Raw genomic sequence first — 12,920 nt, forward strand, 5'->3', positions numbered from 1 at the left:
TGCATGACCCGCTGCCACCGCTGGTGCCGCAGTCCCGAGAAAACGGATTAGCAAGGAAACATCCCCTTATCTCTTGGAAGTGCAAAGCTACCAGGAGAGAGAATAAGGCTCCCCAGATCTCTGAGCCTTTCCAGGACGTTTCCTTTCTATTTGGTAGTTTGGGCGGGTTTTGCCTAAAAGGAAAAGAAGTTGTTTTGCTGTAATGAACTAGATAAACAATTCCCCAAATAGATTAAAACTAACTGTAACTTATAAAAGCGGGTAGTAATTATATTTTATTAGCTAGCAAAACACCATTTTTTTATTTCGAAGGATAATTCTGTGTAAATCACCTTAATTAGAAGTGTCAGACGAGCCTGTGAATATCGTACTTAGTAACTAATTTCCTATGTACAGGTTATAATTTAAAACACATGGATCACTCGCCGAGTGGAAATATGCTAGCCATGAAATAATGTGGGGAGTGTTGGGGTTATTACTATGTAAATGTGTAATCATTTCAGACCACTGCAGACTGGCTTGGTGATTAAAGAGAATTCCAAGGTCTCCAAAGATTGTGCTCTCTGCAAGGGCCTAGAGCGAAAAACTTTAAAAGGCACCGAAAAGTGTTTGAACTTTAAAGGTCTTGATTTCCCTTTTACCATTTTTAATTTGTCTGCAGTGTTTATGGAATGGAAGGTTTCTCTTTGCCGATGGCCTTTCGATTCGGAGGCCGTTCCCGGCTTCCCTGAACAGTCAGCCGCCCGGGAGCGTGCTGCCTCCTGCGGGGGCGAACGGTGGCACAGCGGGCTGCAGCGTCTGTGATTCAGGTGGTTATTTAGCGGGATGGAGGAAAGCAGCCAGACTGAATTAGTCCAGGGTCTTTGTAGCCCGGGCCCCGTCTCCAGCAGTGGTCTGAACCAGATGCTTTGGAGGAAGGTGCAAGAAAGCCCGTGGTAGTGATCTGGACGATAAACTGAGCTCAGGGCCAAACACCCTTGAGGGACCCAGTGTCTTGTGGGCTGGAAGACCAGGGCTTGTGCTTGTTCCTAAACCCCTCTCTGGAAATAAATAAAAAACAAATGACTGCTAGTGGAATGGGGCTAAATTGTAGGAGGGGAGAGGTTCCTTAATCATCCTCCAAATGAAGAATAGACACTCCCAAATTAAAGTCCAATCCCCTTCACTGTCAGTCGTTCCCAATGGCAGAAGCTTCACCTTTTGGCTGATCAAAGAAACTCTCATACTGAAAACACCAGTTTCCTGGCACCAAAACCATTTCCAGGAGGAATTAATGAGATTCTTCCTCTTTCCTGTGAAAGGGAAAAATTTTAAACACCTTTAACAAGAAAAGGGAGGAAAGCAGTTGGACTTTTTTAACGCGGTGTTTGGATTATAAACGAAAAAAGTTGTTTCACACTTTGGGTCACTGAGAAAGTCAAGATAGCCCTGGAAATTGTGGAGGGAAAAGCCCTGCCACTGGCAAAGGGGTGGACGTGCCCCGCGGGGATGGGTGCGTGGCCCAGATCCCCCGAGCAAGCAAGCGTCCGGCAGCACGTCCCCGCACCCGGCAGCGCAGAGCCCAGCCGGCGCCGGCGGCCAGCGCGTCCCTCCTGCCGGGGAGCGGTGGCCGAGCGGGAGCCGAGGCCCGAGGAACGCGGCGGCGCTTGCTCATCCCGGTGGAAGAGCCCCGGGAACTACAGCCGCTCGGCTGAGGATTAGCGCTAAAAGTGCCTCGCCGACTGCGGGGCCGGGAGCGGGGCTCTAGCAAACCCTTGATCTCTGGCGTTTGGGGTGACCTGATTGACAGATAACTGCTCGTTTCACCCCGTTTGGGGGCTGGAGGGGTGAGGGCGGCGGGACTCGGGGAGGAAGGGGCCCGTAGCCCCAGGAGAAAACACCTTCCTCCATCCCTTCTCATTTCATAACACCCAGCCATCTGCCAAATCAAGGCAGATTAAAGCCAGCCAAATTCAATTTCTCCCCGCTGCCACTGCAGCTCGGCATCTGGGGCTAAAGTGTCCCCGACAAAGCGAACATGACAGGCACATTGCTTTTTTGTCACATCTAGTACCATGTTGATCTTCTAAAAGTCTCATAAAAATTTATTGATGTCTCCCATATTGCTGTGATTGAGAAGAAAGGAGCATGTGTGTGCGGAGCCGTGTGTGCGCGCGCGCGGGCGCGGGGGGGGCTGTGCGTGTGTATATTAATGTTTCTGAAGTAGATCTGATTTGATATGTCTTGTTCTATTGTCAGCATCTGTTTAGCGAGGCTTTTTAATACTTTCTGGCTGCCGATCACTCATCCTTAGCCTGGGATGCAGGCTTGCATACAAATTTTGTTATTAAACACAATTGCATCCCCCCCCCCTTCCCCAACCTCCGCCTCCAGCCGCTAACCTCCCCCTCCGCCCACCCATCCATCATCTCCCCGGGGCGATGGGGAGAGGGGAGCCAGCCGCCCCACCACCATGCACTTACAAGCGCAGGCACCGGGGTTGCCAACATATTTCAAGATCCTTTTGCCTGCTGCAGGTGCTTTGCATTGACAAATCGAATCATGGGGAAATAATTTATTTCCTAATGCTGTTTGCAGCATGTTAGCAGGAGAATTTACATGAGAGAGATTACTTTAATAACCAAAAAATTACAGTGCAGGCCTCCCCGCCATGTCGGCTTTGATATGTAATTGTTTCAAGTTTAACCTGTCTGGAGGGGGGAAGGTGTTATTAAATCTATAGCATCTCCCGCCGGCGAGGGCAGGCGAGGAGGAGCACCATGACGGGGACCTCCTTCCCTGCTAAACGGGGAACAAGCTGAATTAACAAATCACTCCAGCCTCCGGCAGAGCTGCTGCCTCCGCAGCCTGGCTGGAGCAGAGGAGATCTTCTGTCCTGTGCTTTTTACGGGGGTTTAATTTCCCTCTCTTTCCTTTCCGCCTTTTTTATTGTGCCTGGTCCTACGCAGGGCTCACCACCTGCCGTTCCCCTCTCCTTGGCTTTCTTCCCAGCTCCCTGCAGGCAGGATCTCTGCTTTCCCCGGGGAAGGGAAGAGTTGGGATTTGACTCATGCCAGCCACATGCCAGCGATAGTGTCTGGGTTTGAGTGGTTCCACTTTTAGGACCATTTTATTCCAACCTAGGCTGGACAATAGGTTGTCCTGCCTCCTTCCCACGGCCCTGCGACCAGGGCGAGGAGGAGCTGTGCTCGCTGCTGGTTAACCTCCATAGCTTCTCTTCCCCTCCTTGCCCGCCGCAGCGATTTTATGACTCTGACCCGGTTCTCTTTTCTCTTGGCAGTAAGAACTCCATCCTGAAGGATGCCATGGCAGCGGGTACCCCCAAGGTAAGTGAGCAAAACTTGGCACACCTTTCCCCGAGAGGGATGCTATTTACCCGCCCTTGCCCTCCCAGCCCACTCCATATCCCGCTACTTGGTGTTCCCCAGGAACCAGCCCTCCCTGGGCTGCCCCAAAAAGAGCCGCACTTTGAGGTCTGTGCAGCGCAGGGGGAAGCTGCCCCCATTCCCCCACTGGGCTGCAGTGATCAAGTCCCTGCACGGGCTCTGCCGTTCCTTGAACAGCTGAGGAATCAGTGTCTGAAGGACCCAGCAGTCTCCGGGACTCCAGATTGTGTCTAACGACAGCTAATGAGAGTTGATCACACGCACACTGAGCTCAGACTGTAAAATCATGTGCGGCAGTTGCTGGAGCCAAAGCCATATGCCAGTGTTGGAAGAGGGGCACAGGACTGCTGCAAGGGGGAGCAAAGCACACCAGAAAGGAGCCCCTCTGTCTGTGCCCAGCTATCAAAAAGACCCTGCCTTAGCCGGATCCCCCTGCCCAATGCCTACCTCCCATCCCTTTGGCGCCAAAAGTCCTGCTCACCATGTACAAAATGCACAAAGCATCGCATCGTCATTGCAAAGGGCATCATGTGCTAATTAGTGTTGCTGTTAGCTGGCCATTAGACAACACCGCTGGGGGAAGGACCAAAGCCTGGACAGGCAAATGCGTGGCAGGGAGCTGGAAATTGGACCACTTCGGAAAACAAAGTGAGCAATGGCAAATAGTGCTCCCCAAGGTGGGTAAAGGCAAGGGGCCTAGGGTCTCCTACCCGTCCGCTTACAAAGCCGCGCAGGCCAAACCAGCAGCGCTCCTGCTCAGGGAGGCCGCTTGCATCACCCAGCCCAGAAGGGGCAGGGGAGCTGTCATGGGAGCCGTCTTTCTCCTGGTTTTAATACTATAAACTTCAGGTCTCATTTTCCTTTCTTTTCTGGAAGCTTTGGGCAGGTTTAGGAGCACCTGGAATGTGCCATCAAAAACAGAGGCTGAAATTTCAGCTCTGAGTTCCCCATTGGGATTCACTGACTGTCTTGCAACCACATAAACACCTTATTTGACCCACTAAGCAAGGGGCAGGGGAGCCACAGTGCTGTCTTGGGTTCCCAGCTGTCACTGATGCCTACTGAATAAATCCAACAATTTCCCAAACTATCAAAGAGAAAATACAGTTCACAGCGATACCACCTAGTGCTTCACACCCTTCTCATGCATGACCGTCCCTCTCCCCCTTGACACTGCCCCAGGGGAGACCGATAAGCAAGCAGACACCTGACTTGGCACTGGCAGGACCAGGCTGGCAGTCCTGAGGTTCTCGCTTGCATGTCGGGAGCAATGGGCCACTTCACCAGCATCTCACTGGTAAACTGGGCGCTGCTGTTTCCCTCATGAGAAATGAGCAATGCAAAAAACAGTCCCCAAACGCAACCGCCGCTGAAAAGTCACAGCCTGTGAAGCTGCCTTTAGATATCTTGAAGGAGCTAGAAAGGGCACCTGCAAAATAAAAGCACCTAGACTTTGCACGCTTCCCTTTCACTTGTTGTCAGGTCTGAGTGTAGATAACTCAACAGTCCAAATACAGCGCCTAAGAGGGAGAAGGAAGGTTAGGAAGACAGATTAGCTGTTTGGAGGGAAATACACCAAGTGACTGACAGACACCAGATAAAGAAGAAGGTCCATCTCTCGGCAGGGCTGGGCTTTTGAAGTTTCCATTGACAAAGAATCCCATTTGCCTTGAGCGAGGGGATTAAACTGGGACTGGAGAGTCGTTCTATGTAAAAGAGATCAATCGTCCGCTGTCAACGCATGGATCTTTTCCCTTTGCCCGTCACGTCTAGGCCTAAGAACATTAACTTCAAGAAGCCATGAGAGTAGGGAGGGAGAGGGTGAAATCAGGAAATCTTTCATTCCCTTCTCAGAGAGCTTGAAAGCCTCTCAGCCCAGGAGAATTCATTATTTCTAGGTGGCTTTTGCTGGGAGACAAGTCCTGTGTGGCACAACACTTTCACCTTCATGTTAGCTTGGTATTAAAGGCCCCTTTGTAATTACGCAGGATTTAGGAGGAGGGTGGTGGGGAGACGAGGCGCCTCTTTCCCTTTGTGCCTGCTGAGCGTTTGCGACACAGGCTGAGAGTAGCCTGTTGAGATAGAAAGTCCGTCTCTGAAGTCCTGCCGGACAGACTGGGGGCAAAGCACCTTCCGGGCCACCCTCAACGGGGTCGCAGCTCAGGGACAGGAGAGCTGGCATGGGATGCAGGCAGGCTGTGCTACCTCCACGGTCACCACTCCGCCCCAGTGGCTTTAAGACCACTTCAGGACTCGGTTTAGGACCTTTGCATGAAGTGTCAGGGGCTGTTCCTGCTTCTGTGCTGGCTGAGGCTTTTCCTGGGGAGCGGGGGCTGGTGCAGCTGGGGGGCTGGTGGTTTAACTCCCACCCATCCTCCTCCTGGCTCTGCTCCCATCCCTCCCCTGCTGCTACCCTAGCAAAAGCCTCTCCTGGCAATAAAAGCCCAGATGCAAACGTGTGTTCCCCGCTCACTGCTTCCCTGCCCCTGAAGAGCTGTCACTCACTGCACTGGGTCAATTTTCATGGCAATATGTCAAAGAAAATCCAATCACTCAACATGGGATGTGATGAACGCAGGATTATTGTATCAGATTCTTCTATTATCAGAGCTGGCTGAGGCAGTGACAGCCAAGCGAGGGCTGCGAGCTGGGGGGCTCTGGCCAACACATTTACTTGGTGCCTGGGCTCCCTCTCCACCGCTCAGCTGCAGCAAAGGCAGCCTGAAGGGCAGCGCTGAGCACCAAATTGCCCTGCGCTGCTCAGCATCCTCGTTTGCTTTCTGTTAGAGACCAAACCCTGTCGATCATAGTATGCCAGTGTGGACAAAACACTTGGACAAGCAGCTGACAAACTTGGGATGATATTTCTATCCAACCCCAGCGTCACTTAGCTAGCATAGCAGGTGACACTAAGTTGGGCACTGCCAGCCTCTGGCTAGGGAGCAGGGCCTGAGATGGCTGCTTGGTGTCAGCGAAAAGTCCCCCACCTACGCATGACGGAGAACACCGCTGTCTCCTCCCCACTCCCAGCTGCAGTTCCTGGACCTGATAGCTCCCATGGCCTCATGAGCAGCCATCCTGAGCAGCATACATGGGATCTGATGCTCACCCCAAGGCCTGCAGTAGCCTTTGGTGCCTTGACCTTCATGTTGCTGAGGACCAAGCAGCCCATCAAGCCCTTGCAAGTCAAGGTGACAGTTTGCGCTTGCTGGGCTGCCTTGTAAGCATGCTTTCCAGCAGATAAAGCTGCAAAAAGGTGCAGAAAGCACCTCTCCTTTGCAGAAAGCACAGCCAGTGGCCCTGCTCTGGAGAACGTCTTCCTCAGGCATTGGGCTTTGAGGAGAGTCCAGGATTCCTGTAGTGTCCTTCTTGGATGACAAGTCTGAGTGGGACACCAGGAGGAGGAGGAGAGGTGGGAAAAGCAATTCTTCACCAAGGAGAAGTTTCAGTGTGAGTGGAAACAGAAGCTTCAGGCCCATAGGAAGTGACGGAGGATGTTCTTGCTGTTGCTGAGCTAGAGACCATGGCTCCATGGTACTGCTCTCTGGCCTGGGGCTGGACACTGTATACTTTCACTGTAGCCCTTGGTCATCATGGGGAGACCCATCTCCAAAGTCACTCAGGAGGGCATTTTCTGAACATGTGTCCAAGCCAGCTATGCACCAGACCTCTTCCAGCCCAGGGTTTCCCTGAAGGACTCCCCCAGCATGAGCAGAGTCGTGTATCAGGCAGCCCAGGCAGCGGGGATATCTTACAGAGGCATACAGACACCACCATGTGCTCTGACCAGGCTCTTGGTTGCCCAGGGGTCTCTACATGGCCACTAGCCGAGCTCAGTTCTCCTTGGCGTTATTCCCACCGGCTGTTCTCTTTAGCTGCCTCTCCCACGCAGAGCTGAGCAGGAGAGGAACACATGTTGTGACCAGGGTTGGTTAGGGGTATGAGAGGTGCAATTCCAAACGGTTCCTGCTCTTCCTTGAGCAGCCAGCTGAAACCCAGAATCAGGGTTCCCGAGTCCTCATAGCTACTTAAAAACACTTCTTTGCCACCTGTCCAGCGTGGGGCTCTCCCTCCACAGGGTATCCACAGGGATATCTCTTCCCAGAGAGGAGAGATCTCAGGCCCTGTGATTCATGATGGAACATCTCTAACAGCATCCCCTGAACTTTCTCATATCCTCCCTGAAACTCCTGGGACTTTCCACTGAAGGGGGAGACCCAGCTCCATGAAGTGCCCTGGTGGTTAATGCGAGTTCAGCATTCATTTGCCACTGATGCTTCCTAATATGTGAATACAAGTTGCCTTCGCCGCTAGCAAGCCCACTGTGCACTGGCTCTTGCTGCAAACAAACACCAAAGCGAGCGGCCAAGAACAAATTCCATCTCACGCTCCCAGCAAGTGCTTGCAGGCAGTTTGCTTAGGTCTGCACCCAGCCTCTCGGAGGGTGCAGGCAGGCAGGCAGCCAGCACGCGGCACGGAGACCTCCGGCTGAGCTGGGAACTGAGCCACAGTGCCAGAGCCCTTTGATTCCCCCACTACCCCTGTTATTTTACGGCTTCACAGAGCAGTTTGAGAGAGAATTACAGCACCTAGAGGGAAATCTGACCACTAAAGCCCTCCAAGGAAAAAGAGCTTTGAAGCAAGTAAGATTTGGAGCCTTAAACCTTGACAGAATGTCTGTATTAAGCCCTTCCCAGCTGCCTTGCTCTAGATGAAATTTCTAGCACAATCATTTAACTTCTCTGTATCATGTCTGGTGGTAGGAACCAGGGACTGGTGTCAGGGCCCTGGGGTTTTAACTCCTTCTCCTATGTCACTGACTCACTGAGGGGCCTTGGGGAAGTCGCTCCAAATATCTGTGCCTCGTCCCTCCTCCCCCGCCATCTGTAACTGTGATTTATGAGGAAAGATTAAAAAGCTAAAGCTGAACATTGTGGCAAAGCTACCGCTAAGCAAGGGCCATGAGAGCGGTCCACAGATATGAGCAGGAGGGGAAACTACCTAGGATGAGTGTCGGCTGGCCGTGCTCCCTGCCGGGCTGGGGTGATGAATACCAGAGCCACTCCAAAAAAAATTTCTGCCAGGTTTTCTTCCATAAAACAAACTACCCCATGAACAAACAGAGCGCCTTGCTCCCCTAGGGCCAAACAGCTGTGCCCTCCCATTAGGCTGGGGGAGAGTGCCATGTTCGGCAGGAAGAGCGGAGACGGAGGTGGTCCGGTGCGCAGCGTCCCGGAAGGAGGTCTGCATTTCTGCCCCAGCTCCACCACAGACAGCCTGGGACACCTTGGCCAGATCTCTTTCCCTTCTCTGCCAAAAGGGTGCCTTTCCCCACCGCATAGCTGGTGCCTTGTCCAAAAGGACCGGAGCTCAATTGCAGTCCCCGGTGTGACCGTAGCAGGAACAAAAATAAATCAGTAGCTCACATTTTTGTAAGCTTAGTACAGCTGCAAACCACTGGAAGCCTTCAGTGAAGGCCAGCAGGCTGCTGATACCGTTATTTCCATTCACTGTTAACACCCTTCTTACATTTATGCTTTGCATCCCCCGCTCCACCCCACCTCCATCTCTGCCAGCTGAAAGTCACTGGGTGATTTTGCCTCTAACTTTCCTAGGAGCAAATCTGGACCTTCTGAAAGCTTCTGGGAACCTCAGCTCTAACACTAGCATCTTTATGTCAGAGATCCTCAAGCAATAACATAAAAATGGCTAGCAGAGTAAGGGGGAAAATCGCAGCAAGGCCTAGTATCACTCATTGCTTTTGGGTTACAGTTCCCAAGTGATAACAGCTATTAGCAACACTTTGACGGCTTCCCTACCGTGGAGGGGAGGGCAGGAGACGGAAAACATGTCAAGCCATCACCTCCATGTTAAGTGATAAGTACCTATTTAGACGGCAGAGTTAAAGCTGAATGCATCAAGCAGGGAACGTTTTGTGACAAAATATATATAAAAAAAGGCCATACAGATACATAAAAAGCGGGGTTAGAGTGTTTGTTCTGCTGACAGCAGCTGTGATGGATTGTTTAAGAAAAATAGACTCCCTGTGTTTTTCCAGGGCTATCAGAAAGCAGGAGTCCAGCACTTTAATACTCTCAAATGAGTGGCCTTGAAAGGAAGCAGAACGTCAGAGGCATTGGCCCACTCTCCCCGCGCTGGCACCTGCCCTGTCAGCCCGGGAGCGGCGGTGGTTAGGGCTGGGGGCGGCGCGTGCGGGCAGTTCCCATCCATTTCCTCGGCCCAGCCGCTGCAGCCTGACACGCGTCCCCTCCGCTCGCGCGGTTTGTGTGGGTCGGGATGTGCTGGCACGCGTGCCCTTGCGCGTGCACGGGACGCTGCCGATGCACAAGTACGGGGCGGCGGGCAGGGGGTGCCAAGCTGGGGTGCGCGGTCGCTTCCCGGGTGGGTGCCTCCAGGCACGAGCTCCCCTTTGGTGGAACTAGGCTGCAGAAACACGTCTCTAAAGAAACCAAATCCTCTGCTGAATTACAGCTGCTCCGCACTGCGCCTGTGTCCACCCGTGAGCTGGCCCAGGGCACAGCCGGCTGGTGGTGCCGTGCCCGAGGAGGTCTCCCAGCCCCAGCCCCAGCCCGAAGCTGCTGCCTGGCCGGGACGCCCCTTCACCAGGGGCTCCTGGGCTGCCTCCGGCTCTGCCTGCCGCCGGCATCGGCTCTGAGCTGCCACGGGCCGCTCCAGCCGCGCTCGGAGGAGCCCGTCCGCAAGCAGGCTGGGAGAGCGCTGCGCACCACTTGCGTTATTCCCGTTTCGTTCATGCAGAACCTGCCCGTATATTTATATATGTAACCTATAGGTTGTTTAGGATTGAAACGAAGCTGCTGCAACATTCGCAGGCTCTGCAGAATTGCACGGTCCGTGCAGGTTGGCAGGGGATGCCGGCGGGGGGGGATTCAACCCCTCAGAAAGCTGGAACATGGTTAGGGGGTCCCGCTGCCTCCACGCGCACGCCCAGCCTCAGCCCGGCCCGCCTGGGCGCCAGCCGCGAGCTTCCCGCGCCGGCTGCCGAGGGAGGCACCAAAAGTGGGAGCGGGAGGACGCGGACGCTCATCCCAGTGAGCCGAGCCGGGGCCGTGGCTGCCCGGCTCAGCATGGGGGGCAGCAGGAAGGAGTGAGTACATGGCTCGGACAAGATTGATGGCCTCGTTGCCATTAAGAAAAAAATTAGCCGGTGGCGGCTATCATATTAAAGGGTGAAGAAGCCGTGAATTATTTTCTTAAAGATCTTATCACTTACAATGATAATTTTACCTTCCAAAAGGCCACTTTTAATGAGGCAAGCCAGGCAAAAAGTCATGATTTAATGCCAGATTTTTTTTTCCAAACACATTTTACTGCTTTTTTGTCCATGTTTAAAAAGCGCCGGTGACCTTTTTTTATTTAGCTTGCCCCAGGTGTAATGCTCAGGCTGATCCTCTCAGGGTTTATAACCTCCGCAGAGAGTGCCTTTACCCAATGGAGAGATGATTTAAAGGGGAGGGAGAAATATGAGGCTGCACGGCCGCTCGCGCGAGGCCCTTGCTCCATCTTTCACGCTGGGAGCCGTGGCTTGCCGCGGAAGGGGGTCCCGGGGAGGGGAGGAGGGTGCTTTCGCCGGCATAAACCCGCTCAGACGTACCCCCAAAGGGGCTTAACTGGCCACCCCGCAGGGATGAGCTTGCTGGGTAGCTCAAGGGGAAAGGGACGCTTCTGCATCGAGGCTTGCTCCCCTAGGCAGAGCACCGCACTGAGCGCGTCCCGGCCACTTAACCCTGAGGAGACGGCCCCAACATGATGGTTTGGGAAAGAAAGAGGCCAAAATTAGGATGGCAGAGAGGCTGGCCTAATGCGGAAATGAAAGTCACCCTGGTATCAAGTGCCTTTCCTAATGCCGTAGCCCTTGAGCCTGCTTTGCCGCCTGCCGCCGCAGCGGTCCTGCCTGCATGGGCTGAAAGGCAAAGTGAGCCACATCTCGCGGAAATGAGAAAAACAAATGAAGTCAAGTTTCCTAACAGTGAAGGGGAAGTGTGACTTGGCATCTCTAACGCTGTGTTTAACATGCCGGCGAGGTATTTAGAATTGAAGTGCTTGCACACAATTTAAAAATAGACAGTTTATTAATCTAAACTGCAAGTGTATGTAGAAGAGGCCTCGAGATTGACATCTTTGGGATTAGTTTAGCCCTGCGTTTTTCCAGAGGTCATCGCCATGGTGCTCAGGAGGTTTGTGGAATAAATGGGGCCGGCGTTCTTCCCGGGACCACACGCTAAAAACTAATACATAACGTTTAATTTACTGTCTCCATAGCTAGCCCAACCATTTTTCACATAATAATATTGGATTAGAGCTACCAGAAGCGGAGGGGGGAGCTGGAGGCGGGGAGGGTTTGTCTGTCTGTCGCCAAGGAATGGGGAGATGGGTATTTTTTCCCCTTCTCTAGAATACATTGGAAGACGAAACGTATTTAACCCTCCCAGCTCCAGGATGCTCTGCTTATTCTAGGAGGGAGAGGACATTGACACCGCCGCAGTCAGGGCTGCTGTTCTGAATCGCACCCGCAGGCTTTGAGCCCCTTTGTTGTATAGGACATTTGCAAACCTGCTTCTTCAAAAATGGTCCTCGTTCTCCTTTTAGGAAATAAAAAAACTAAACGACAGCAAGAGCTCAGGGCGTGCACTCTGCGGAAAATCTCCTGGCGGCTTCGCGCAGCTATTATCGGGCTTTTCCAGAAACAAATGAGCCGCTCACCAAAACCAATCACTGTGGTGGGACCAGTTAGCTTCGGCCAGCGTGCGAGGCTGGAGCAGGACAGTGCCTGCCCCCTCTCTGCTGCCTCTCGGGGGGTCTCTGGACACGGAGCCCAATCCCTTGGGGCACCACCAGCCCCGCAAGCTCCTGACAGACCTGGAGGTGCCCAGGGGACAGGCGGTCCCAGCGCCGAGACGGGCGCTGCCGGCACTGCTCGTGCTGCGGCAGCTCCGGGCGTCCCCGTCGGGAGGTGCCGAGGGCGCATCCCAGCCCCAGCGTCGGCAGGGTTATTCGCCCCATTTTCTAGGCGGAAAGCAGGCACGTTTGCTCGCCCAACAGTAGCAGTGTGAAGTTTGGATGTCTAATTGTCAGGTCCTCTCCCGCCCGTGGAGATGGGAGAGCGCCCGCAGGGTAATTCCTCTGCGTCCCCTTTCGGGACCTCCCAGCTCCCTGCACCGACTGCGGCGAGAGCCTCGAGCCCACGGCACAGGGGGATGTGGCTCGGCAACACGACTCTCGCCCCACGAGAGCTGGCAGCTCGTGCCTGCGGCACAGCTGGCATCAAACCCGGCCTCCCAAATCTTCCCCACCTGCCCCATCCTGCATGCGCCCTCCCTCCGCCCCCATGTCGCCCGCGCCAGCTTGCTCCGCTTGCCGGGAGCGCTCTTGGAGCCTGGGGATTGCATCCTGCTGCCTGAACGTATTTGTATGCTGAGTCATTTTTCCACTTGCTCATATCTTTCCAAAAAGTGCACATTTTTTCACGTTTCATTTCAGCCCAGAGGCACATGT

At 53.6% G+C, this 12,920-nt stretch overlaps 1 protein-coding gene across 12 annotated transcripts in view; it reads left to right on the forward strand.

Moving 5' to 3' along the window:
- RNF220 (ring finger protein 220) overlaps positions 1 to 12,920 on the forward strand; it is a 248,421-nt gene that overhangs the window by 168,730 nt on the left and 66,771 nt on the right. For all 12 annotated transcript variants that reach the window (XM_068952909.1, XM_068952904.1, XM_068952907.1 and 9 more), the window contains one exon: positions 3,281 to 3,326. In XM_068952909.1, the coding sequence (XP_068809010.1) occupies positions 3,281 to 3,326 (46 nt within the window). The remainder of the gene's footprint in view (positions 1 to 3,280; positions 3,327 to 12,920) is intronic.

The sequence above is a fragment of the Struthio camelus genome, chromosome 8, assembly GCF_040807025.1.
Source record: "Struthio camelus isolate bStrCam1 chromosome 8, bStrCam1.hap1, whole genome shotgun sequence".
In the NCBI taxonomy this organism is placed as follows: Eukaryota; Metazoa; Chordata; class Aves; order Struthioniformes; family Struthionidae; genus Struthio; species Struthio camelus.